The 27653-nt window shown below is 44.6% G+C and overlaps 1 protein-coding gene across 8 annotated transcripts; it reads right to left on the bottom strand.

Annotated features, from left to right (window-relative positions):
• Nucleotides 1-272: 272 nt before the first annotated feature.
• On the bottom strand, nt 273-22855 carry LOC309707955 (NACHT, LRR and PYD domains-containing protein 3-like). Of its 8 annotated transcripts, none has more exons than XM_082535576.1 (10): nt 22736-22850; nt 22569-22609; nt 16755-17055; nt 10791-12645; nt 10423-10596; nt 8625-8798; nt 8347-8520; nt 3252-3425; nt 1307-1353; nt 273-1126 (listed from the first exon to the last, which is right to left on the bottom strand). In XM_082535576.1, exons 1-10 carry the CDS (start codon nt 22743-22745, stop codon nt 609-611), a joined length of 3468 nt encoding a protein of 1155 aa, XP_082391702.1. In that variant the 5' UTR covers nt 22746-22850; the 3' UTR covers nt 273-608. The 8 variants fall into 8 exon arrangements, with proteins under 8 accessions (XP_082391702.1, XP_082391708.1, XP_082391705.1 ...); XM_082535582.1 differs by lacking the exon at nt 22569-22609 and adding an exon at nt 17154-17333 and having other exon boundaries at nt 16755-17051; nt 22736-22849; XM_082535579.1 differs by lacking the exon at nt 22736-22850 and adding an exon at nt 17154-17333 and having other exon boundaries at nt 22542-22725.
• Nucleotides 22856-27653: the final 4798 nt, after the last annotated feature.

The following is a 27653-nucleotide window of genomic DNA, read 5'->3' as shown; positions in this document are numbered from 1 at the left end:
CACCAGAGATAAGGTCCAGCGTGAACTCTCGATTTGAACTAGACAGAAATCACACATCAGGCGTGACTCGCTTCCTTTCTCCTGTTAACTGTCTGTGAAGTTTGCTTTATTCTCTAGTGATAAGATTTAGAGATGCACAAAATGCACAGTCAAAAGAAAATCACTTAAAAGATGCAGTTTATGCAGAAAAATAAATCTGAGCTTCAGTTCGATGATTGAGTCTAAATCTGAAGATCAGAATGAAAGAAAAGAAACATCCGTACAACACTGTGTCAGCCGTTATGTGATTTGTAGTTTAATGCACATTTACATCTAAACTCAGAACCACAGAAGCAGGCCAGTAATCTGATGAAATGAACATGTTTATGATGCAGAATGTCACAGGTCGTCTGTATTATTCACCATCAGTCCATCCATCCGGTCCATTCTAGCGATTACATTCGCTGTGGCGCCACCAAGTGCCGACAAGTGTTCAGTGCAAGCCAGGGCTTTCTCCGATGTCTGAGGACTTAACCAGACTCGGATCGGTCTAAACTACCAGACGAGAAAAGAATAATAAACATCTGTTCATGTGTGTCAGTGCGTGTCCTCACTGGAGGATCTCCCTGCTACAGAGAACACAGAGACACCGAGGAGTGATTGGACAACCAGAACCCAGGATACACAGGTTCAGTGAATGTGGTGTTGAAGGTGTGGAGGTGGATCAGTGAGTCAGAGGAGATTCTGTAGAAGGACAGCATGCCAGCAGGCCAGTCCACGTACACTGCTATTCTGTCGAGGACAGAGGAGGAGACGCGTGTTCCTCTGTTATTGTGCATTGCATAGAACCCAACATGAGAGCACCTTAGACTCCACGAGTAGTTATTGTCTCCAAACCGAACCCTCTGGAAAGTGTTTCTGTTTTCTCTGTAACTCACTGCTATGTCAATCACTCCTTCCCACTCCACCTCCCAGTAACAGCGACCAGTCAGTCCACTGGTACACACCATTTGCACAAAGGAGTGAAACCTCTCTGAGTGAAAGGGATATGGCTGCTCTTCCATCACACGTGTCAGCTTCCTGTTGTTGTCAGATAGTTTGAGGTTTCTGTGTAATGTATTTGTGTCCGGTACAAGTGCACAGAAATCTGATGGAGAGAGGAAACAGCAAACGCTTTATCGTCTGAAGCTTTTACGTGCTGCTTTATTCACACGCTGACTGTTAATAAGAGGAAAAGTTAAGGAGTTTATTGTTTGGATCTCCAGTCAGACTGAGAATGAATGCACACACACACATTTCTGATTTAAATAAGTGAACACACACTCACACTTCTTTAGACCGGGTCTCAGCCTCTGCTCTCCACAATGTTCCAGCCTGGAGGAAGAAACAAAGTCTGATTAATATTAGGGTTGTCAAAATCAACGTGGATTCGTCACGATTAATCCGATTAAAATTTTTAACGCAATTAACACATCTGCAGCGCTGAATGACTCAAAATCCCTGAAATGTCTCTGTCAGCGCATTTGGGGCAGTTTGTCCAAGTAGAGTTACCTTTGCACATGTGCAGTAGATCTGGTAGTGACGGGCAGCAGAACCAACCAAATCAATATGGATGATGACAAACAGCACACTGGCCCTCTTGTGGGAAATTTGAGTATAAAAAGCAACAAGACGGAGCAGTCGACCGACATAAAGTATTGTGCACAATGTGCACAATACTTTATGTATTCTCAGCTTAGGGCGATCGTGGCTCAAGAGTTGGGAGTTCGCCTCGTAATCGGAAGGTTGCCGGTTCGAGCCCCGGCTCGGACAGTCTCGGTCGTTGTGTCCTTGGGCAAGACACTTCACCCGTTGCCTACTGGTGGTGGCCAGAAGGGCCGATGGTGCAATATGGCAGCCTCGCTTCTGTCAGTCTGCCCCAGGGCAGCTGTGGCTACAACTGTAGCTGCCTCCACCAGTGTGTGAATGTGTGGATGACTGGGTGTGTAAAGCGCTTTGGGGTCCCTAGAGGGGACTAGTAAAAGCGCTATACAAATACAGGCCATTTACCATTAAAACATTAACGCGGAGCTTACATTAGTCAGAGATGCTGCTAGCACTTTGGCTAGCGCGTCCCCTCATAGAGCGTCGGGAACTCAGTAAGTCTACCTCGGACAAACTGACTGACACAATTACCAAGTGAATTGCAACAAACTGCAGATCTATTAATATTGTTGAGGACACAGGCTTTACAAAGGTGTTGCAAGTTGCCTCTCAAGATGCATTTCACAAGTCTCCAACAAGAAGCACAATAATGTCAAAAATTCATCAGCTGCATGAAACTGAAAAGGAGAAAAACACAAGCCTTTAGCTTTAGCTGTAGCCAAACACGTCGCCCGACAGGAGACTGCTGGACTTCTGTCAGTAACAGTAAGTATCTTGGTGTTACTGCTGCTGGGAAGTAAAGTCATTTGCATTGAGAATAATGAAGACAGAGGAGAGGAGAGTTTTTGATCTTAGTCAAAAATCTATCCATCAGCTTCAGCGTGTCCAGAACTCTGCTGCTCGTATCATCACCAGGACTCCTTCTATGCACCACATCACTCCTGCTCTGCAGCAGCTTCACTGACTTCCAGTTAAATACCGCATCAATTTCAAGATACTTTTGTACACGTTCAAGGCTATCCATCATCTCTCGCCTTCATACCTCTCTGACCTGGTTCAGCTCACCATCCCTTCTCCATGTCTCACATCCTCCTCCTCTCTTTCTCTTTCCGTCCCTTCCCCCAGCTAGCCACCGTGGGGCGCAAGGCTTTCTGCTGCTCTGCCCCCCATCATCCCTTCCTCCTGAGATAAGAAACATCACTTCCCTCCCTCTTTTTAAATCCAGACTCAAAACTCACCTGTTCACATTAGCCTATTCCACATACATTTGTCCATCCTGCTACTTTAATTTATTTTATTTATTTGCTCAACGTTTTATCCTTATTATGTTTGTTCCTGTTATTGCTTGTGTACAGTGTCCTTGAGTGTTTTGAAAGGCGCTTTCTTAAATAGAATGTACTATTATTATTATTATTGTTATTAATAATAATACCAAGTACCGAGGTAGTGAGTAACTATGTAAGCTGATAACTAACCTTCTCAGTTATTTTGCAGCAGTGTTGAAAACATGACTGAAATTAATGTAATGAGTGAGGACAGGGACTCAGCTCATCAGTTTACTGTCAGTCTGCACTGTTGGAGCAGACGGTGAGTTGAAAGGCGTCAGCCTGCCAGTGTGCTGTTCATACCAGAGAGTTTCAAGTCTCCACTGAGGATCCTTCAGCCCAGCAGAAAGAAGCTTCACTCCTGAGTCTCCTAGGTGATTGTAGCTCAGATCCAGCTCTCTCAGATGGGAAGGATTGGAATTCAGAGATGAGGCCAGAGAAGTACAGCCCTCCTCTGTGATCTGGCAGCCTGACAGCCTGGAGACAGACAGACAGACAGACACACACACACACACACACACACACACACACACACACACACACACACACTATATTAGCTTTTATTTTTCAATCGTTATTTTGTTGCAACTTAAAAATATAAAAAATAATGAAAGGAGTATCTGTGTATGAGTTTGTCTTAGTATAATGGTGAAAATGCTAATACAGAACTAAAGGATAGGATTTTTTCTCTATATATTTACATAATATATAATAAGTGGATTGTATATCAAAATAAATGCACACAACATGAATATACAGGGTGGGCATTTATATGGATACACCGTAATAACATGGGAATGGTTGGTGATATTAAAGTCCTGTTTGTGGCACATTAGTATATGTGAGGGGGCAAACTCCTCAAGATGGGTGGTGACCATGGTGGCCATTTAGAAGTCGGCCATCTTGGATACAACTTTTGTTTTTTCAATAGGAAGAGGGCCATGTGACACATCAAACTTATTGGTAATGTCACAAGAAAAACAATGGTGTGCTTGGTTTCAACGTAACTTTATTCTTTCATGAGTTATTTACAAGTTTCTCTTTGTTCACAGCCATTGACATGTCGAAGAGGTTAACACGTGAGGATCGAAATTGTGTTGATATCTGGTGAACGCAGTAACCGGGTCATTGCAGCAGATTTCAATGCAAGACACCCTACGAGACCACCCGTCTCCCATGCTACAGTTAGCAAACTGCTTGCTAAGTTTCGTGAAACTGGTTCAGTGTTGGATTTGCTAAGAGTGGCATTAGTCGAACATCCCTTTGGCGGATATTAGCTACTCACAAATGGAACCCTTACAAACTCCAGCTACTGCAGCATCTCAGCGAGGATGACCCAGATCAGCGCACAGAATTTGCAGAATGGGCAAAACAGAAATTGGAACAGGACCCTCAGTTCACGCAGAAGATTTTGTTCAGTGATGAGGCAAACTTTTATGTGAATGGTGAAGTTAACAAACAAAACCACCGCTATTGGTCTGACACTAACCCACATTGGATGGATCCCTCCAAGACTGCTGGAACAACAAAAGTGATGGTTTGGTGTGGTATATGGGGTACAATGATAGTGGGTCCATTCTTCATCAATGGAAACCTCAAGGCCACTGGATATTTGAAATTGCTACATGATGATGTGTTTCCTCTTTATGCACTGAAGCTGGCACGTTCCCTGAGTTTTTCCAGCAAGATGGTGCACCACCACATTATGGGTGCCAGGTCTGAGCATTCCTAGATGAACAGTTTCCTGGAAAGTGGATTGGTCGTCATGGGCCAGTTGAATGGCCCCCAAGGTCTCCCGATCTGACCCCCTTAGACTTTTATCTTTGGGGTCATCTGAAGGCAATTGTCTATGGTGTGAAGATACGAGATGTGCAGCACCTGAAACTACGGATACTGGATGGCTGTGCTGGCATTTCTCCTGTGGTGTTGCTATCAGTGTGTGCAGAGTGGGAGAAGAGGGTTGCATTGACAATCCAACACAATCGGCAGCACATTGAACACATTTTATAAGTGGTCAGAAACTTGTAAATAACTCATGAAAGAATAAAGTTACGTTGAAACCAAGCACACCATTGTTGTTCTTGTGACATTACCAATAAGTCTGATGTGTCACATGGCCCTCTTCCTATTGAAAAAACAAAAGTTGTATCCAAGATGGCCGACTTCTAAATGGCCACCATGGTCACCACCCATCTTGAGGAGTTTGCCCCTCACATATACTAATGTGCCACAAACAGGACTTTAATATCACCAACCATTCCCATGTTATTACGGTGTATCCATATAAATGCCCACCCTGTACAATAACTAAATACAGATATAGAATACACATTTGAAATTAAGAAATATATACAGGTTATGAGAGTGTGGGGAGGAAAGAACATGATGTGCGCAGTGCTTTTACTGAATCAAGTGTCCAAAGTTATTGTAGCCTGAGTAAATACTCAGGTGTGTCATTGTGTGTTAACTGAGCAGTGAGCAGGGTGAGGGAGCATTGTTTTGCTTTATTTTGTTGTTCCTAGGGCTATGCTTTTCTGGACAGAGATCTCAGATGTTGTTCCTGGATCTGCTGGAGCCACTCACCTAGCTTGGGGGTCCCTGCACCTAATGCTCTGATTACCACTGGGACCACTGTTACCTTCACCCTCCACATCTTCTCCAGCTCGTCTCTCAGCTTCTCATGTTCCTCCCTAATGTTGCTATAAGATAACCTTTATTAGTCCCACACGTGGGAAATTTGTTATGTATGACTCATTATAGCTAAATGTATTAACAACTACTGTGTCCCGTTGGATAGCTGTCACCCTTTTGTCTGTCTCTGGACGTCCCACAGGATCTCAGCTCAGTCATTCTCAACCACTCTAGGGGGCATATCCCGATTCAACCTCGGGACGTCCAGGCCATACTCGACACAGATGTTCCTATATGCTATACCAGCGACTTGGTTATGGCGTTCCATGTATGCACTCCCTTTGCATCTCATACCCTGCTGTTATGTGCTGGATTGTCTCAGGGGTATCTTTACATAGCCTCCACCTGGGGTCTTGCCTGGTGTTGTCAGTGTGCTCAGAGGTTATTCCTGTGCTGCCATGATTAGTGCCTCTGTGCTGTTTTTCCATGATGGCTACTGTTCTTTTTCCTCTTGTGTCTGTGAAGGTTCTCAGTCCTCCAGGTCATCGTAGTCTAAGGAGCTTGGAAAGAAAAGTGTCTGGACTTCCTTAACTTCTTAGTTACATTCAGCTGACTCCTCAGGACTTGCCTGACCCTCTGCAGGTACTTGGTGGTTGCAGCTTTCCTAGAGACCTTTTCACGGTTCCAATTTGCCTGTGGTGCCCCAGGTACTTGTGACTGTCCTTACTATCTGGTAATGTAATCTCCTCACTTCTGACTACCTTCCCTCTCTTTGTTACTATCCGACTACACTTCTCTAATCTAAATGACATTCTGATGTCGCTGCTCTACATCCTAGTGGTATGAATCAGTCGATGTCTTCTCCAGTCCTGGCATTCAGCTTGATGTCATCCAAAGAGAGGAGGTGGCTAACAATTGCTCCATTCTGTAGTCGGTATCCGTAGCCTCTCTTGTCAACGATCTGGCTGAGGTGGTTCAGGCCTATGCATAACAGCAGTAAGGACAAAGCATCTCTTTGGTAAATCTCTCACTTTGTGGTGTAATTTGCTTGAAGGTGGCCTAAGGTTCCTGTTGATCTTATATAATTCTAGTACAGGAGCTGAGGCAGGATGGGACTTTTCCCTCCTGATAATCCTTGAGGATTAGGGCTATCAGTTAGCCATTCTGGGTGTGTCTCATCCATTAGCAGCAGGTATATTTGTGCTGCTAGACACATGTGGAATGCTGTTAGCGTCATGTCAAGGGCTGGTACTGTCCATCTCTTCATACTTGAGACTCTTTCTTGGATGTCTCCCACTGTGATGGTTACTGGATCCTGTTCAGGGAGATTGATATGGTCTGCTCTTAGATCCACTAGCCATTGAACATTGTTGTTATAAGTTGAGTCTTCTCCCATATGGTCTTCTAGTATTCCTCAGTCTCCAACTTTGGTGGGGCTGCTCTCAAATTGTTTTCCTGCCATTGACACTACACATCAGTGGAGAACAGTTGGTTTATTCTCCTGGCTTCCAACGTTCTCATATACCTCTTCAAATGGGTAGCTGTGAGTCTTTGCTTAGCAGTTCCCAAGGCCTCAGGTATGGCCAGCTTTCTGTGCTTCTTAGTCACCCATTTCTTAATCACAACTTTCTGCCACGAACTTCTGTGCTATCTTGATTTTGGCTGTTCAAGTTGTAGCCAAGCATCTCAAGAATGTCACCCAATCTAGGAGGGTGGGGATGATGACGACCTGATGGCACCCCCTTGCCGTAGCACTTGTGTTGTACATCATCAATCTCTAAGGAACACTAAACTACCAGTTGTTTTGCCATTGGTCCAAATGTTGGGTGTCAAAGAATGGGTGTCCATAGGATCCACATCCACTTCATGTAACCCTTTGAGCTGGAATTACTTTCCATTCCAACAGGTCCCCATTCTCATCCCTTGTTCACTTATGGATTCTTGTTCCACTTCTCGTCAATGTATCCTAGTTCCTCTGCACCTGACACAGACCTTGTTAATCCAGGTGAAATCTGACATAGGATGTCTTCAGCGCACTTTCTACATGTTTCCTCTTACTATTCAAATCGACATCCCTCCTAAAAACCTTTCTGTGAAACCCATCATACTTAACATTTAGTATTTTCTGGGTCTTAATAAGTTCTCTGAGGTCATCCTTCATATTGTCCAAGGACATCACATAATGACAGTGGAATGGTCAGCTTATATTTCCTCATCTCTCTCATCACCAGCTCCGGAGCTAACTCATCTCTCAGCCCAGTTGTCTCCTCTGTAGCTCGTCAATGATAACAAGTGCTGTTCCATGTAGTATCACTGACATGCTCAGTACCGTAATTTAGTCTTGTGTGTAAACACTGGACTCTAAAATAACAAAAAAATGAAAATCCCAGGAGTAAAAAAGAAGTGACAAATAACAAAGCAACAAAGCATGGAAGAGCTACTGTAACTGCTGTGACTCAGCAAGGCAATTTAGTGGTTAACCAAAGCACTCTCATAGGTATTGAAAGTTTGCAAAGATGCAAACTTACAAAGAAAATAGTTAGCAGTTAGGGGTTAGATGTCCTTTGCCACAGTTATTAGTGAATGGATTAGAGCTATATTTTAAAACAATCTTCTCAAATAATCTTAGAAGGTATTGTGAAGGCTGAAGTCAACTCTTGTACTGTTTTAGAGTAACAAAATGAGCCGATTTTGCCAAACATAGTTCTGGAGCAATATATAAAAACAATGACAGTTTCCTCCTGTTTGCAAGGGGTAATCTTCTTACTTGAGAGTCTCTAGTGCACAGTCAGAATCCTTCAGTCCAGCAGAGAGTAGCTTCACGCCTAAATCGCGCAGATCGTTGTTACTCACGTCCAGCATTCTCAGACTTAACACCTGGGAGCTGAGTACCGACGACAATTGGTGGCAGCAATTCTCTGTAAGACCAGTTTGATTCAACCTGATGAAAAAAACAAAATTTCTTGTAGCCTTAGTTTTTATAATCAAGGTAAGTACAAATAGTGCAACAGAGCACTACATAGATATTTCACAATGTGATCTGACCTGAGCGTCTGTAGGTTAAAGTGATGATGAACCATTTCAGCAGAGAGTAGTCTCACTCCTGAATCCTTCAGGTCATTGTTACTCAGGTCCAGGTCTCTCAGACTGGAGAACTGGGAGTTGAGAAATAGTGAGAAGTCCTGGCAGCATTTTGCTGTGAGATTGGTTTGATTCAACCTGACAGAAAGCAACGAACAGCAATAAATATACTTGCATTTAATTCAATTCAATTTTATTTATATAGCGCCAAATCACAACATAAGTCGCCTCAAGGCGCTTCATAGATACAGAGAAAAACCCAACAATCATATGACCCCCTATGAGCAAGCACTTTGGCAACAGTGGGAAGGAAAAACTCCCTTTTAACAGGAAGAAACCTCCGGCAGAACCAGGCTCAGGGAGGGGCGGCCATCTGCTGTGACCGGTTGGGGTGAGAGAAGGAAGACAGGATAAAGACATGCTGTGGAAGAGAGACAGAGGTTAATAACAGATATGATTCAATGCAGAGAGGTCTGTTAATACATAGTAAGTGAGAAAGGTGACTGGAAGGAAAAACTCAATGCATCATGGGAATCCCCCGGCGGCCCATGTCTATTGCAGCATAACTAAGGGAGGATTCAGGGTCACCTGGTCCAGCCCTAACTATATGCTTTAGCAAAAAGGAAAGTTTTAAGCCTAATCCTGAAAGTAGAGATAGTGTCTGTCTCCTGAATCCAAACTGGAAGCTGGTTCCACAGAAGAGGGGCCTGAAAACTGAAGGCTCTGCCTCCCATTCTACTTTTAAATACTCTAGGAACAACAAGTAGGCCTGCAGAGTGAGAGCGAAGTGCTCTAATAGGGTGATATGGTACTACAAGGTCATTAAGATAAGATGGGGCCTGATTATTTAAGACCTTGTATGTGAGGAGCAGGATTTTGAATTCAATTCTGGACTTAACAGGAAACCAATGAAGGGAAGCCAAAACAGGAGAAATCTGCTCTCTCTTTCTAGTCCCTGTCAGGACTCTTGCTGCAGCATTTTGGATTAGCTGAAGGCTTTTCAGGGAGTTTTTAGGACTTCCTGATAATAATGAATTACAGTCGTCCAGCCTGGAAGTAATAAATGCATGAACTAGTTTTTCAGCGTCACTCTGAGACAGGATATTTCTAACTTTAGAGATGTTGTGCAAATGGAAGAACGCAGTCTTACATATTTGTTTAATATGTGCGTTGAAGGACATGTCCTGGTCAAACATGACTCCAAGGTTCCTCACAGTGTTACTGGAGGCCAAGGTAATGCCATCCAGAGTAAGAATCTGGTTAGATACCATATTTCTAAGCTTTTCAGGGCCGAGTACAATAACCTCAGTTTGATCTGAATTAAGAAGCAGAAAGTTAGCGGCCATCCAGGTCTTTATGTCTTTAAGACATTCCTGCAGTTTAACTAATTGGTGTGTGTTATCTGGCTTCATGGACAGATAGAGCTGGGTGTCATCTGCATAGCAGTGTAAATGTATGCTATGTTTTCTAATGATGCTGCCTAAGGGAAGCATGTATAATGTAAACAGAATTGGTCCTAGCACTGAACCCTGTGGAACTCCATAATTAACCTCAGTGTGTGAAGAGGACTCTCCATTTACATGCACAAACTGGAGTCTATTAGATAGATATGATACAAACCACTGTCCACCTGTTTGCAGTCAGACAGCATTAATTCCTATACAGTTGTGTTTATGAGTTAAAGTATAAACAAACAATGATGATAAATGATAAACATGGAACATAATCCACTGCAGCATTATAATACAACATTTCAGCTTACCTGAGGCTCTGTAGTGTACAGTGAGGAGTCTCCAGTATTGCAGAGAGCAACTTCAGACCCAATCCCTGCAAACTGTTGTTACTCAAGTCCAGTTCTCTCAGATTGGAGGACTGGGAACTGAGAACTGAAGACAAAGCTTCACAGCTTCTCTCTGACAGATTACAGCCACTCAATCTGTAGAGGAAATAGTGATGCTGTTTATATGCTATAAAAAACTACTGTAGTAATTATAAAATGAATAATTATATTATTGTTTGAACAAATTTCCTCATGAGATATGATGACTATTAGTTTTACATAATTTAAATAATTTAACAAAAACTAGCACCTGTGATGCCATTGCAATATCTGGTTATCTGTGCACCTACAGAGCTTTGGTGGAGGCTTTGACCACTGGCAAAAGCCTCAAAAAAGCTTCTTCTGAAGCAGAAGCAGAATATTTCTTCAGGTCAAAAACATGCAGATGTTCTTCTGATGACAGTAAGATGAAGACCAAAGCTGACCACTGAGCTGGAGAAAGTTCATATGTGGAGAGGCTTCCTGAACTTAGATACTGTTGGATTTCCTCTATTAAAGAACGATCATTTAGTTCATTCAGGCAGTGGAGAAGATTAATGTTTCTCTCTGGAGACAGATTCTCACTGAGCTTCTCCTTGATATACTGGATTGTTTTCTGGTTGGTTTTTGACTGACAGTCTGTTTTTTTCAGTAGGCTCTGTAGTTTATCCTGATTGGTCTGCAGTGAAAGACCCAAGAGGAAGCGAAGGAACAAGTCCAGGTGTCCGTTTGGACTCTGTAAGGCCCTGTCAATCGAAATCCTGTGGATCTTCTTTGAAGATGTTTTACTTAAAAGCAGTTGAAGATTGCGCATTGAGGGCTGTGGTGAAAGCATCACATTTTTGTTGCTATTTATAAGCGACATCCTCACATAAAGAGCAGCCAGAAACTCCTGAACGCTCAGATGGACGAAGCTGAACATCTTGTCTTTCCCTTTCCTTCCTCGATCTTCTTTGAAGATCTCTGTGAACACTCCTGAGCACACCGAGGCTTCACTGAAATCAATGCCGCTCTCTCTCAGATCCTTCTCATAGAAGATCAGGTTGCCCTTTTCCAGCTGCTCAAAGGCCAGTTTTGCTAATGACTTAATGTATTGAATGCTCTTCTCTGGGCCATACTTTTCTTTTGTCCGATCAATCTGAAACATCAGGAACTCTGCGTACATCTCAGTCAGAGTCTTGGGCAGCTCTCCTCCCTCTCTGGTTTTCAACACATCCTCCAGAACTGTTGCAGTGATCCAGCAGAAGACTGGGATGTGGCACATGATGTGGAGGCTTCGTGATGTCACGATATGGGAGATGAGTTTGTCAGCCTCCTCCTTACCTTTGACTCTCTTCCTGAAGTAGTCCTCTTTCTGTTGGTCGGTGAACCCCCTGACCTCTGTTGTACTGCTGATAAACTCTCGAGGGATCTGATTGGCCGCTGCAGGCCGTGTGGTTACCCAGATGCGAGCAGAGCGTAGCAGTTTCCCATTGATGATTTTCCTCAGCAGGACATCTGTTTTAGTTGCCTTTGTTACATCGACAGAGCGAATGTCTTCAGAATGAAGGTCGAGATGAAGGCGGCTCTCATCCAGCCCATCAAACACAAATAGAAGTTTGAATTTACTCTTGTCATAGTTGGTGATTCCTGATGACTGAACATCTGTAAAGATGTAATTAAGAGCCTCCTGTGGGATGCCTACAGTTTCTGGGATGCATTCATGAATGAGCTCTGCCAAACTGAACTTTTCTCCCTTCAGAGGATTCAGCTGACGGAAGGTGAAGGGGAAAATCAGATGCACATCTTGATTGGATCTTTGTTCAGCCCAGTCCAAAACAAACTTGTGAACAAGGAAAGTTTTTCCAATTCCTGCGATTCCATTGGTCATCACTGTTTTGATGGGTCTGTAGTCTCCTGAAGGATGTTTGAACATGTCTGTGGGTCTAATAGGTTTCTCTGGCTCTGCTGGCTTCCATACTTTGTCAATCTGCTGGATCTCATGCTGTGTGTTGATATGTACATCATACCCAGCTGTGATGTACAGCTCTGTGTAGATATCAACCAGACGCTGTTTATCTTCTGTCCAACCTTCTTGGGTGCACATAAACTTGTCCTGGAAGTTTGATTGAAGTATTTGCTGGAAAAACTTGATGGGGCGAGGCTCTGGTACTGGAACCACCACATCTGTATCAAACATGAGGGGAAAAATACAAAGTGTGCTGTGTATATTTCACGAATACCCATGTTGTTGTTGGAAGCAGTAAACAAAAAGTTCCATAAAGTTAAGCTTTCATTGTTCAGAGGAAGATCAATAATACAACAGCACTGGTAAAAATTTAAAAAAAAAATGTTAAGCCAGAGTTAAAATGTCCTCAGGTTACTGAATTTAGTGAATCCCTGGCCCTGGATCCAGCCCTCTGGATGAAACTACTTGCTAGGTGTAAGGAACCTATGTTGTCACACAGCAAGCAGGTAATGCTCATTATGAGGTGGCCTCACTTCCTTGTGACAATTAAAGCCCACGCAGCAGATGTTGCTGCATTGCAACAGCAGTTTACTTGTGTATTCTCCCCTCTGCCCTCTGCCCATCCTCATAAAATACTTCTGTGATCTCAGAAGGACCTGACACAACTCCGTAACTGTGGTTTGTGTTTTTTTATTGTTATCACACAATCTGCTTTATGTCACCTTTTGGGACCTTCCAGTGCACGCTGCCCTGGCTCCAGTGCTCTCCTCCAGCAGCAGCCTCCTCTCCAGGCCTGGTTGCTACTGAAATAGGGAATGCAAAATGCTCACTGGCTGTGCAAAACCAGCCTCCCTGACACCAAACCATGAACCTGCTGCTCCACTCCTCCCCTGCAGCTGAGCCACCAACCACACAGTGCCACCCCCCCACCGCCCAATTTGTGCCGGGGAGCCATCTGGCCTAGCCGGTCTTGAGACGCGGACAGGATGCAATAGCTGCTGTTTAATCCATCTGTGGCTGCACATGCTCACAACCCAATTGGTACCCCAGAAACTATACGTCCCTCCGTCCAACCACACACTTTTTCGGGTTGGCCGTGAACCCCGCCTGCCTCAGAGACTCCAGGACCACTACCACCCGCTGCATATGCTCCGCCCAAGTGTCACTATTGATGATGATGTCTTCTAGGTCAGCTGCAGCATATGCAGCATAAGGACGCAGCAACCGGTCTCTGAGACGCTGGAAGGTGGCAGGGGCTCCGAACAAGCCGAACATTAGTGTAACGTACAAACCGTAAAGAGTAGAGAAGGCCCTTTTTTACTTTGACTCTGCAGACCAGGCAATCTGCCAGTAGCCCTCGGTTAAATCCAGCATCGGCATGGGATAAGCATCAAACTGTGACACCTCATTCACCTTGCGATAGTCTATGCAGAACCATATAGATCCATCTTTCTTCACTACCAGAACTATGGGGCTACACCAAGCGATGTGTGACTCTTCTATTACTCCCAGCTTCAAAACCTCCGCCAATTCCCTTTGCATGATTTGTCTTCTGTGCTCCAGTAACCTGTAGGGTCGTGAACGGACCATCACGCCAGGCCGCTTGTCAAATTGATGCACCATAACAGTCATACAGCTGGGTAAGGGGGAGAACACATTTGCAAAATGCTGTTGCAATGCAGCAACATCCACAACATCCACATCCACACCTGTGTGCAATGGTCATCACAAATGAAGGGAGGCAGGAATGGTGGAATCTGGAGTCCAACCAACGATCCCAGTTGCGTTCATCTTCGTGAACGAACTTCCGAATCATGGACATTAAGGTCTTATTCAGCCGCTCCACCAGCCCATCATACTGAGGGTGGTAGGCTTAATGCCCTACAATTCGTAAAGCTAGACATCTATGAAGTTCTTTGGTCAGTCAGTATCTTTTTCAGGATACCGACTCAAGAGATGACCTGAAATAGCACCTGTGCCACACTTAGCAGAAATGGTGTGCAGTGGCACTGTTTGTGGATATTGCCTTGCAAATCCACCAGAACTAACACAAAGCGATAGCCGTGTGAAATGGCGCGATGAGGTCCATGCCAATGCGCTCAGGACCTCCATTAATGGTAATGAGTGTAACTGGAGCCGATGGGGTCTCCCGAGAAGGCCCCACTGACTCCTCCGCTGAGCACCACACAGACCTCGCATGTCCCTACCGGCCGCGATTGCATACTGACACACAGTCCAATTAATTTACCGAACCTGGGCCAATCCGTCCGCAAAATTAAGGGGTGCGTCATCCTGCCTGTCACACAGCTTACCATGGCAGGATATTTAAAAGTAAAATGGGAGGCGGACTCTTCAGCTTTCATGCCTCTCTTCGGTGTTGGGTGCTCTCCACTGACTGTGCCAGAATAAAATACGAATAGTAGACAGCAGGAATAAATAACAAACAAGAGAAAGTCACACACTGGAGAACAAATGCTTGGAAGTAGTGCAAAGAAAAGACTCTAGAGTCGGGATTGTTGGGGTGGTGGGTGGAGGATAGTGTTTGTTAGCAGTCTGACTGGCCCAGGGGAAGAAGCTGTTGGTGAGTCTGGAGGTATGGGACCTGACTGGCCTGAGAGGGCAGCGGGTCAAATAGGTGGTGGGCGGGGCTCGCCTGTGATGCCCCTGGTTTTCCTGAGACAGGAGGATCTGGAGATGGCCTCCAGGGGTGGCAGAGGGCAGCCAGTAAGTTATTTGGGAGTTGTTAATGACCCCTGTGCAGCCTTCCTGTTTTCAGTTGTGGCCCCTGAGTACCAAACACGAGGCAGGAGGAGAGCACACTCTCCACTGAGGAGGAGTAGAAGCTTCACACAGGGTAACTATGTGCGAATGCTGTTTGTTGATTACAGTTCAGCGTTTAACACAATAGTGCCCTGCAGACTGTTCACAAAGCTGAGGGATCTGGGACTTAACAGCCGTCTGTGTGCATGGGTGTTGGACTTCCTCACTGGCAGAACTCAGGTGGTGAGGGTGGGCAGGTGCTTCTCCAACAGCATCACCATCAACACAGGAGCACCTCAGGGATGTGTCCTCTCGCCACTGCTCTACTCCCTCTACACTTCAGACTGTGTGGCCACCCATGGCTCCAACACCATTGTGAAGTTTGCTGACGACACAGTGGTGTTGGGTGCCATCTCCAACAACGATGAGGCGGCCTACATGGATGAAGTGAAGAATCTGGCATCGTGGTGCCAGGACAACCACCTCCAGCTGAACGTCAGCAAGACCAAGGAGCTGGTGGTGGACTTCAGAAGGAGTCAGCACAGAGACTACAAGCCCATCATCATCAATGGAGCTCCAGTGGAGAGGGTGCAGTCCTTCAAGTATCTCGGTGTCCACATCTCCTCAGACCTGACATGGGCTGCCCACATTCAGGTCCAGACCAAAAAGGCTAGGCAGCGCCTGTATCACCTACGACAACTGAGGAAGTTCAGGGTCTCTCCAAAGATCCTCAGGATTTTCTATACAGGCGCTGTGGAGAGCATCCTCACACAGAACATGACATCGTGGTTTGGGAACAGCTGTGTGAAGGACCAAAAAGCTCTCCAGAGAGTGATCCGTACAGCAGAACGCTGCTGCAGGATTGCTCTCCCCCCGCTTCAGGACACCTACACCAGGAGATGCCGGACTAGAGCAGATACTGAAGGACCCGTCCCATCCTGGCAACAAACTGTTCCAACTTCTGCAATCTGGTAGAAGGTTCCGCATCTTCCGGGCAAGGACAGAGAGACTCAAGAGGAGCTTCTATCCCCAAGCCATCCGTGCCCTCACTCCCACACACACACACACACACACACACACACACACACACACACACACACACCCTCTCACATCATCCATAAGTGGCTGAGACAGGACTCTCTTCCAGATACTCTAAACACACCGGCACAATGTACATTTCAAATTCCTTTCATTTTAGATATGTTCAGATTCTGTAAAATAGTCAGATTGTCTATTCTTATTTAATTCACTTAATGTACAGAATTCACCTGCTTGCTGCATACATGCTACTACTGCACACTCACCTAATGTATATATCATATATAATGTTCTAATGTTCTTCCTCCCCTCCCTCAGTTAGCAGTTATAGTGGAAGTGAGATAGCAGTAGGACAAGTAAAGATTTTCTTTGTAAACTTTTTACCAAAACCCTTAATATTATTGTCTAAATTTATCATGTGTGTCCAGCACTTTGGGCAGTGGTTGCTGTTTTTAATGTGCCCTATAAATAAAGTTGGCTCAGTTATGTCTTTCAAGACTTCCTTAAATACCCAAAATTCCAAGTTTACCTTCAGGGTGATGAAGAGGAGCCTGTGTGTGTGAGAGAGAAGACAAGCTCTGCAACAGGTCATTCCTGCTGATCCTTTCTAGAACCTTTCTGGTCACCTCCACAGCTCCTGGAAGTCTGTAGATCTGTACCATCAGAGTCACGGTGTCCCGCCTTTCTGCTTTTTCCAGCTGACATGCTTTGATTGATGGAAGGCCTTCCAGGCAGCTGTCCTGCTGCAGGAACCACTTAAAGTCATCAAACTCCTTTCCTGTCAACTCCTCCAGAATGTCCAAGAGGTCGACTGACGTCATGAGAGCTCCCTGATAGTCAGACAATAAAAGTCAATTCAATTCAATTCAACTGTTGTTGTGATAAAGTGTGTGTGTATGTATATGTATGTGTATATATAATTCCCCACTCGCCCCTGTGGGCGGTCAATCCTTCCAGCTCGGGTCCTCTACCAGAGGCCTGGGAGCTTGAGGGTCCTGCAGTATCTTAGCTGTTCCCAGGACTGCGCTCTTCTGGACAGAGATCTCCGATGTTGTTCCCGGGATCTGCTGGAGCCACTCGCCTAGCTTGGGAGTCACCGCACCTAGTGCTTCGATTACGTCATGACATCACGACGTCAGTATATATACATATGTATATGTATACATATGTATACATATGTATATATATACATATGTATACATATGTATATATATACATATGTATACATATATATACATACATATCTATATATACATATGTATGTATACATACATATGTATACATACATATGTATGTATACATATATATACATATGTATATATATACATATGTATTTAGTATTTAGTCAGCCACCGATTGTGCAAGTTCCCCCACTTAAAATGATGACAGAGGTCAGTAATTTGCACCAGAGGTACACTTCAACTGTGAGAGACAGAATGTGAAAAAAAAATCCATGAATCCACATGGTAGGATTTGTAAAGAATTTATTGGTAAATCAGGGTGGAAAATAAGTATTTGGTCACCTCAAACAAGGAAAATCTCTGGCTCTCACAGACCTGTAACGTCTTCTGTAAGAAGCTTTTCTGTCCCCCACTCGTTACCTGTATGAATGGCACCTGTTTGAACTCATCATCTGTATAAAAGACACCTGTCCACAGCCTCAAACAGTCAGACTCCAAACTCCGCCATGGCCAAGACCAAAGAGCTTTCGAAGGACACCAGGAAAAGTATTGTAGACCTGCACCAGACTGGGAAGAGTGAATCTACAATAGGCAAGCAGCTTGGTGTGAAAAAATCAACTGTGGGAGCAATCATCAGAAAATGGAAGACATACAAGACCACTGATAATCTCCCTCGATCTGGGGCTCCACGCAAGATCTCATCCCGTGGGGTCAAAATGATCATGAGAACGGTGAGCAAAGATCCCAGAACCACACGGGGGGACCTGGTGAATGACCTGCAGAGAGCTGGGACCAAAGTAACAAAGGTCACCATCAGTAACACACTACAACGGCAGGGAATCAAATCCCGCAGTGCCAGACGTGTTCCGCTGCTGAAGCCAGTGCATGTCCAGGCCCGTCTGAAGTTTGCCAGAGAGCACATGGATGATACAGCAGAGGATTGGGAGAATGTCATGTGGTCAGATGAAACCAAAGTAGAACTTTTTGGTATAAACTCAACTCGTCGTGTTTGGAGGAAGAAGAATACTGAGTTGCATCCCAAGAACACCATACCTACTGTGAAGCATGGGGGTGGAAACATCATGCTATGGGGCTGTTTTTCTGCCAAGGGGACAGGACGACTGATCCGTGTTAAGGACAGAATGAATGGGGCCATGTATCGTGAGATTTTGAGCCAAAACCTCCTTCCATCAGTGAGAACTTTGAAGATGAAACGAGGTCTTCCAACATGACAATGATCCAAAACACACCGCCCGGGCAACAAAGGAGTGGCTCCGTAAGAAGCATTTGAAAGTCCTGGAGTGGCCTAGCCAGTCTCCAGACCTCAACCCCATAGAAAATCTGTGGCGGGAGTTGAAAGTCCGCGTTGCTCGGCGACAGCCCCAAAACATCACTGCTCTCGAGAAGATCTGCATGGAGGAATGGGCCAAAATACCAGCTACTGTGTGTGCAAACCTGGTAAAGACCTATAGTAAACGTTTGACCTCTGTTATTGCCAACAAAGGTTATGTTACAAAGTATTGAGTTGTATTTTTGTTATTGACCAAATACTTATTTTCCACCCTGATTTACGAATAAATTCTTTACAAATCCTACCATGTGGATTCATGGATTTTTTTTTCACATTCTGTCTCTCACAGTTGAAGTGTACCTCTGGTGCAAATTACTGACCTCTGTCATCATTTTAGGTGGGGGAACTTGCACAATCAGTGGCTGACTAAATACTTTTTTGCCCCACTGTATATATACATATGTATACATATACATATGTATACATATGTATATGTATACATACATATGTATACATATGTATGTATACATACATATGTATGTATACATATGTATATATACATATGTATACATATGTATATATACATATGTATGTATACATATGTATATATACATATATATACATATGTATATATATACATATTAGGGGTGCAACGATATTCGTATCGATATTGAACCGTTCGATACAGTGCTTTCGGTTCGGTACGCATATGTATCGAACAATACAACATTTGTAATTTATTTTATCAATTTTCCTTCTGACGATGCTGTCTGTGTTGAGCGCTCAGTGAATCTGTGTTCGACTACTCCGCCTAGGCTGCACTGTCCAGCGCAGATCCACTGAGCGCTCAACACAGACAGCATAGTCAGAAGGAAGAGCGCAGGGCACCTCCCCCACCCTCATTCAGATCTGGCGTTTGGAATTATTTTGGTTTTCATGTGACGTATGACCCTGAAGGTAAGCGAGTCATGGACTAAAGTAAAACAGTATGTTTGCCATGCAATGCTCAATTACATTGGTGTGAACTAGTGTGCTAGCGCAGTTAGCTCGTTAACGTGTTGGCCGTCTAGCCCCATGCACGGGGCGATCGGCGGTAGCTCGTTAACGGAGATTTGCCGTGTTGTGGCGTTAAGGTCATTTCAACGAGATTAACCTGAAAGCACTAGTGGGAACACAACGAATATGACTGCACATTTACGCCGACATCATCCTAGTGCAAAGACAAAAACAACAAGCATGCTACTAACTTTAGCCGAGTCATTTAGACAGCTGTTAGCACATGATTCTCCTTATGCTGCTGAGAATATAGCCCAGAAGAAGCGGATAGTATAGCTTTTATTTTGGAAAGAGACATTTCTCTGTAATAAACTCTCTTTTCCAAAGATGAGTGATTCCTCAATCAGATACAGGGCTCGCAATATCGCTAGCCCGACGTCCCGGGGCTAGCGATTTTTTCAGTCGGGCTACCAAAATCTATCTCTGCCCTGCCCGTCGGGCTATTGTAGGAAGGAAAAATATATGTCAATGCTTTTGCATTCTTTCAGAAATGTAGCTGGGTAATTATGTCATTGGCATCGGTGAGCCACTGTCAATATGTGACATATTGAAGTCGCGTTTGAATTTGCGCTCGTTTTTTTGCTTTCACTTTGCAATCGTGCGAACTGTGTATAGAGAGCGACAGCACTGATCTGTGAGTGATGATAATTTGTGCACCAATTCCTCTGACATCGTCTTATTAATCGTTAGCTTACTATGCAAACATGACAAGTGAAATCTCCCGCAGCTTAAACATGTGAGAGGTTGATCGCGCAGAGAATCGCTGAGCTTATGTGAGTGCGTGTGTAAAAGCATTTCAGTTCTGCTGAGCCAAATAAGACAGGTCAGGGTGAAGAAGTGACAGCCAAAGAAAAGCTTACCACAAAACGGAGAAGTTATGACAAATCAGACTATAAGGCAAAAAGAAAGTGCAGCTTTATGGTTTCATGGACAAAAGAATTTCTGTGGCTGCGATATGACGAGCTAAATAACCAGGGCTGCACATAAGTGGTCCGCAGGTGCGCATTCGCTGTCAAAATAAAAAACACGCACAAGGGTTAGGGTTAAATTTAAAAACTGTACTTTTGAGTTAAAATATATATTTATAATTTTAATAAATGACAAATTAAAAAGGCATGAACATTTTTTTGTATCGAAAAAATATCGAACCGTGACACCAAAGTATCGAACCGAACCGTGAATTTTGTGTATCGTTGCACCCCTAATACATATGTATACATATGTATACAGGATCATTGGAGGCCCTCTCCCACCCATGTCCCAACTCTACCACAAACACATCATCCGACATGCGAACAGCATAGTGAAGGACACTTTCCACCCCTCACATGCACTGTTCTCCCTCCTTCTATCTGGCCGACGATTTCACAGCATCAAAACCGAGACAAAAAGACACTGCAAGAGCTTCTTCCTACAAGCAGTCAGAGCCCTAAACTCACTACCACCAAACACAAACACTTTTACAAACACCTTGCAATACTCATCAGAAGACTCAAAAACAACACAAACTTCCACAAATCCACTACAAACTGGACCTGGGAACAATACGCTTACTGCACACTCAGTCACATAGTTACTGAACACACATCTAAATTATACTATATTTGCACATTTTGCATCTTGCACATGTCTTCGTCCTGTCTCGTCTACAATATCCTGACTCATAACTTGAACCTGATATTTAATACCACTGCACAACATCTCACTTTACTTTAATGGCACAATCCACTTTGTATTGTCTCATTCCTGTCTTGGTTTATTGTACATAGATATAGTTGCTAATAGTACCTTTTTATCTCTTAACTTAACCCAAATTTAGCGATTTATTATTTATTTGTAATTTCTAGTTTCATATCTCTTGCACATAGATTATTTATATTCTTAGAATATATTAAAAGAAGAATATAAATAATCTATCTCCATTTTTTTTATAAATGCACCATGCATTTATATGAATGGCATTTCGGTACGCTGTATACTGTGTATATTGTTGCATTGACAATAAAGACCTTAAATCTTGAGTCTTGGAAGGCAGCTCTGAACACCACATCCAGAACACCTTGGATTTCGTACAGAGGGTGAGAGATGTCGTTAGGGAGTCAGATGAAACAATGGTCTCGTACAATGTTACATCTGTCTTCACTTCCAGTCACTGAAAAGGGAAAGACCATCTCTGAATCGAGGAGGGGGCCTGAGGGTACATCTGTCACCATGTTACAATGCTGTGATTGCAGCCATTCCCTGACTCTCTGTGAGTGGGACTCATGGTTATTGATCAGTGATCTCTGATCAATGGGCTACTCTATAATACAGTCAGCTGCACTGATAGCAATGTGGAATTGCACATATAGGAAGTGGAGTTGTTTTGCCCCCTTTCTCTAAAATTCTCAAAAACTGTACTGTTTACATGAAAATACTTACAGTATTACTGGCGTCTTTTTCCTTTAAATTACTGTGTAGACAACCAATACTTAGTAAAATACTTACATGACAGATTCAGAAAAATGACACCATAAATCACAGAGAAGTATTCACACATATGGTAATGAAGGTAAATACAAGTATTCAGTAAAGTATGTTAGAGTATGATGCTAGTACATTTAAATAACCATCATGAGAAACGCAACAGAAAGATTTTTCCTCGGCACACCAACAGCAGTAACACTGATCATGTTACTAAAGATTCTAAAATACTACTAAATATTCTTTTAATGGTCCGACCACAACAGGTCTGATAGTTTCAAACAGTTAACAGTGATCTGTAAGTAACAGTGTGTTTAACACTCACCCCAAAACAAGTTTAAGTCTCACTCACTTCAATGTAAGCAGTAGAGTCATGTGACGAGCTGTACAAAACTGAGAAACAGGAAATATGTATACACCCTTTCCTCAATCTGTAGCAAAAGTACAGGGTTGACTAATGTGTTGTGAGTCTGCTTCACTTCACATCCTGTTACTGTAACACAAAGCTGAGAAACTCACTCTGAAACATCTGAGCGTGTACAGATCGAGTTAAATCTGAATGCACAGAAACCAGCAGACCGAGGGGACCAACCAATCACCACGCTCGTAACGACGGGTCAGTGATGATATGAAGTCAGGAGTGTTTCAGGCATAGAGCTGACAAAAAAAGAGGAAAGATCATCACATCTTTTTCACAACCAACAGGAAGTGCATCATTTCCTTGTGTGAACACAGCTGATTCACGACACGTAGCACATGCTGTCTGAGCAGCTTTCACACAAAAAATAGGTGAACTGACCCTTTAAACCTCCAAGAGTTAACCAGCTGTAGTTAAAAGATGGACGCAGCCTGTCCCTGCTGTCACTTGATGCGAGGTACCTTGGACAGGCTGCAGACCACACAGAGTGGACAGTGAGGCTCCGGGATAACACAGACCCTGTGTTATTCTCTGACATGCAGCCTTCTGCGTTAGCATAAGTGTATCTGTGACTGAGCCGCATCGTGAACAGGTGAAGGTGGGGGCGAACATAGAAGATACTGAGATGAAGTGAAAAACCTGTGGTTTGGCTCAAAAAGTTTCCAGCAGCTTCACAAGAAACAGGAAATTATAAAAACATTAACATCCTTTCACAGTGCCGCACAAAATGCTGTTTTACTGCTCGGTCTCTAACATGAAAGCATGAAAACTGAAAGTTTTGGAGACTGGACATCGCTGCCACTCACGGTGAAAGAATTTTGTCAATAGGACTTGAAGTTTTCTCTTGGAAGTGTTTGTTTCAGAATGACTTTTCTGTTTATTTAAACCAGCAGCAGACAGACGTGTGTGTGTGTGTGTGTGTGTGTGTGTGTGTCTGTGTGTGTCTGTGTGTGTCTGTGTGTGTGTGTGTGTGTGTGTGTGTGTCTGTGTGTGTGTGTGTTTATCTGTGTGTGTGTCTGTGTGTGTGTGTGTGTGTGTGTGTGTGTGTGTGTGTGTGTGTGTGTGTGTGTGTGTGACAGAGTTCAGTGAGACCGTGGAGGAGAAGAGGGGAGAGGGGGCAGAATCGGGAGGGAGTTAAGCTTCCTGACAGCCTGATGGATGAAGCTGTCCTTCAGCCTGCTGGTCCTGGCCTGGAGACTCCGCAGTCTCCTCCCTGACGGCAGCAGCTTGAAGAAGCTTTGCATTGGGTGCGTGGGATCAGCCGCTATGCAAAGGGCTTTTTTAGTGAGACGGGTGCTGTAAATGTCCTGGAGGGAGGGGAGAGAGACACCAATGATCCTCTCTGCAGCTCTCACTATGCGTTGGAGGGTTCTATGACAGGACGCATTGCAGGCTCCAAACCACACAGTGATGCAGCTCGACAGGATGCTCTCGATGGTGCCTCTGTAGAAAGTGTGCATGATGGGGGCTGGTGCTCCTGCTCTTCTTAGTTTGCGGAGAAAGAAGAGACGCTGCTGTGATTTCTTGGCCAGTGCTGTGGTGTTGTACGTCCAGGAGAGATCCTCTGTGATGTGCACACCCAAGAACTTGGTGCTGCTCACTCTCTCCACAGACGCTCCGTCAATGGTCAGAGGAGCATGCTGGGTGTGCATTCTCCTGAAGTCCACAACAATCTCCTTCGTCTTCTCCACATTCAGAGAGAGATTGTTGTCAGCACACCACGTGGCCAGGCGTCTCACCTCACTTCTGTAGTCGGTCTCATCCCTGTTGCTAATGAGACCCACCACCGTTGTGTCGTCCGCAAACTTGATGAAGAGGTTGGAGCTGTATGATGGAGTGCAGTCATGGGTCAGCAGAGTGAAGAGGAGGGGGCTCAGCACACATCCCTGCGGGGCCCCCGTGTTTAAAATGATGGTGCTGGATGTATTACTGCCGACCCGTACTGCTTGAGGTCTTCTGGTGAGGAAATCCAACAGCCAGTTGCACAGTGAGGTGTTGAGCCCCAGCTGGACCAGTTTTTGAGTGAGCTGTTGGGGGATTATAGTGTTGAATGCTGAACTGAAGTCTATGAACAGCATTCGAACATATGAGTCTTTTTTGTCCAGGTGTGTGAGTGCTGAGTGGAGTGCAGTGGAGATGGCATCATCGGTTGAGCGGTTGGGCCGATACGCAAACTGGAAGGGATCCAGGGAGGGGGGCAGGACAGTCTTGATGTGTTGCATGACTAGTCGTTCGAAGCACTTCATCAGGATGGGAGTAAGTGCAACAGGACGGTAGTCATTAAAGCAGGAGGGAGATGACTTTTTTGGAACCGGAATGATTGTGGTGGCTTTAAAACATGTGGGGACGACAGCCTGGATGAGTGATATGTAAATGGTAAATGGTCTGTATTTATATAGCGCTTTACTAGTCCCTAAGGACCCCAAAGCGCTTTACATATCCAGTCATCCACCCATTCACTCTCACATTCACACACTGGTGATGGCAGCTACATTGTAGCCACAGCCACCCTGGGGCGCACTGACAGAGGCGAGGCTGCCGAACACTGGCGCCACCGGGCCCTCTGACCACCACCAGTAGGCAACGGGTGAAGTGTCTTGCCCAAGGACACAACGACCGAGACTGTCCAAGCCGGGGCTCGAACCGGCAACCTTCCGATTACAAGGCGAACTCCCAACTCTTGAGCCACGATCGCCCTAAACAAAAAAAAGCAACATTTTACAACTTCAACCTAAAGCGCTCCATCTATGCAAGATAGCATGGGTGCTGTGTAGTTTCGTTGAAGATGTCTGTGAAGACATCAGTGAGTTCCACTGCACAGTCTCTCAGTGCACGACCAGGAATGTTGTCAGGACCCGGAGCTTTACGTGCATTGATCCTGCTGAGGGATCTCCTCACGCTGTCCGGGGACAGAGTCATCACCTGGTCACCAGGAGGGGGTGGGGTCTTCTGTGCAGTGGTGCTGTTTTGGATTTCAAAGCGAGCAAAGAAAGTGTTCAGCTCGTTCAGCAGGGGGATAGTGCTATCACTGGTCTGTGGTGGGGGCTTGTAATCTGTGATGGTCTGAATGCCCCGCCACAGGCTCCGTGAGTCTCTGCTGTCTTTGAAGTGATGAGATATTTTCCTGGAGTACTGTCTCTTAGCCTCTCTGATGCCACGGGAAAGGTTGGCCCTAGCTGTCCTCAGGCTCGCCTCGTCTCCATCTCTGAAGGCAACATTCCGAGCTTTCAGCAGCCTGTAGACCTCTCCTGTCATCCATGGTTTTTGATTGGCCCGGACAGTTATGGTTTTCGTGACTGCTACATCCTCAATACACTTGTTGATGTAGGCAGTAACAGTCTCTGCGTACTCCTGGAGGTCAGTGGTGTTGTTATAGGTGGCAGCCTGCTTAAACATGTTCCAGTCTGTGGTGTTGAAGCAGTCCTGTAGAGCCTCTGAAGACCCCTCTGGCCACACTTGTATCCGCTTACGAACCGGTTTGGTCACTTTAACGAGCGGTCTGTAAGCAGGCATTAGCATGACAGTGATATGGTCTGAGGCGCCGAAGTGGGGGAGGGGAAAAGCTTTGTAAGCTCCTCTCTGGGTGGTGTAAACAAAGTCCAGTGTGTTATTTCCCCTTGTTGGAAAGTCTATGTGTTGTTGTATTTTTGGAAACACGCACTTTAAGTCTGCATGATTGAAATCCCCAGCCAGGATGAGAAAAGCATCAGGATGGGCTGTCTGCTGCTCACTGATGTGCTGGTATCCAGAAATGCATACACTATTATATATTGTACATATATTTATTAGTTTCAGGTTGGCCATTCTTGTATTTTGCTCGTTTGTGTTGTTGTGTTTGCACATCTCTGTTGCTTGTGGGGCTCGCACACAAGAATTTCACTCGCATGTGCTGTGCCAGTGTGCCTGCACATGTGATGTGACAATAAAAAGTGATTTGATTTGATTTGATTTGGTACAGTTCATTCAGTGCCTCATTCCTGTTGTTGACATTGGAGGAGGGAGGGATGTACACAGCGCACAGGAGTATGGCTGTATATTCCCTCGGTAGATAGAATGGCCGGCACTTAATAACCATCACCAGTGTGTGAATGTGTGTGTGAATGGGTGGATGACAGGTTGTGTAAAGCGCTTTGGGGTCCTTAGGGACTAGAAAAGCGCTATACAAATACAGGCCATTTACCATTAACTCCAGCACTGGTGAGCAGTGTTTGCAGACCGCAACAGCATCGCAACACCAGGCATCATTGATGTAAACACAAAGTCCTCCCCCGCGGGTCTTACCTCCCGCGACGATGACTCTGTCAGCACGGTAGCATGTTAGCTGGTCGAGCTGAATCGAGCATCAAGGATACCAAAACCAAGATCCACAGAGGCCAAATCCTACCGAGAATCTGTGGCGAGCGCTCAAAATGAATGTCCATGCCTGGAAACTGTGCAGTTTGGACCAGCTAGAGCGATCTGCAAGGGAGGAATGGGCCAAATAATTTTGGCCTCAGGTGTGTTGTAATAGTGTTTGAGGTGCTACATGTCAATTCATCTAAAAGAAAAAGACATTTCTGCAGTGATGAATTTCCCAAATACGCTTTTTTCATCTGCTCCTGTTTTTATAAAATACAAAATCATGACAATATTGAATGTGATATTTAATATTTAATACATACTGCATATCTCTTTGTATTATAAGTATGTATATTTAACTGGTGATTCACCATTTTTTCAGATGTGCATCCTTATTCAACAAGACATTGTGGTGATTTTTATTTATGCAGAGCGTTAACAAAGCAAAATACACTGTTTTGTTTTTTTGTTCTTATGCTCCTTCTAACCTGCCCTGCACAGTTGTTCTTATTTTGAACTGTATGTTATTACTGTTCTTGATTTAAAACAAGCGAGTTAGTATTTTTGGTTATCTTCATCTGTGGTCCTTGTCTCCATGTCTCTGCTGGTTGTTTCAGGTTAGCCTTGCGTCGTGTCTCTGTGTGTGTCTCTAGTCTGGGTCACGGCCTGTGAGTGTGTTTT

The sequence above is a fragment of the Aulonocara stuartgranti genome (assembly GCF_965226115.1).
Source record: "Aulonocara stuartgranti genome assembly, chromosome: 6".
NCBI lineage: Eukaryota > Metazoa > Chordata > Actinopteri > Cichliformes > Cichlidae > Aulonocara > Aulonocara stuartgranti.
Note: the sequence above shows the minus strand (reverse complement) of the source record. Positions and strands in the feature narration are given on the sequence as shown.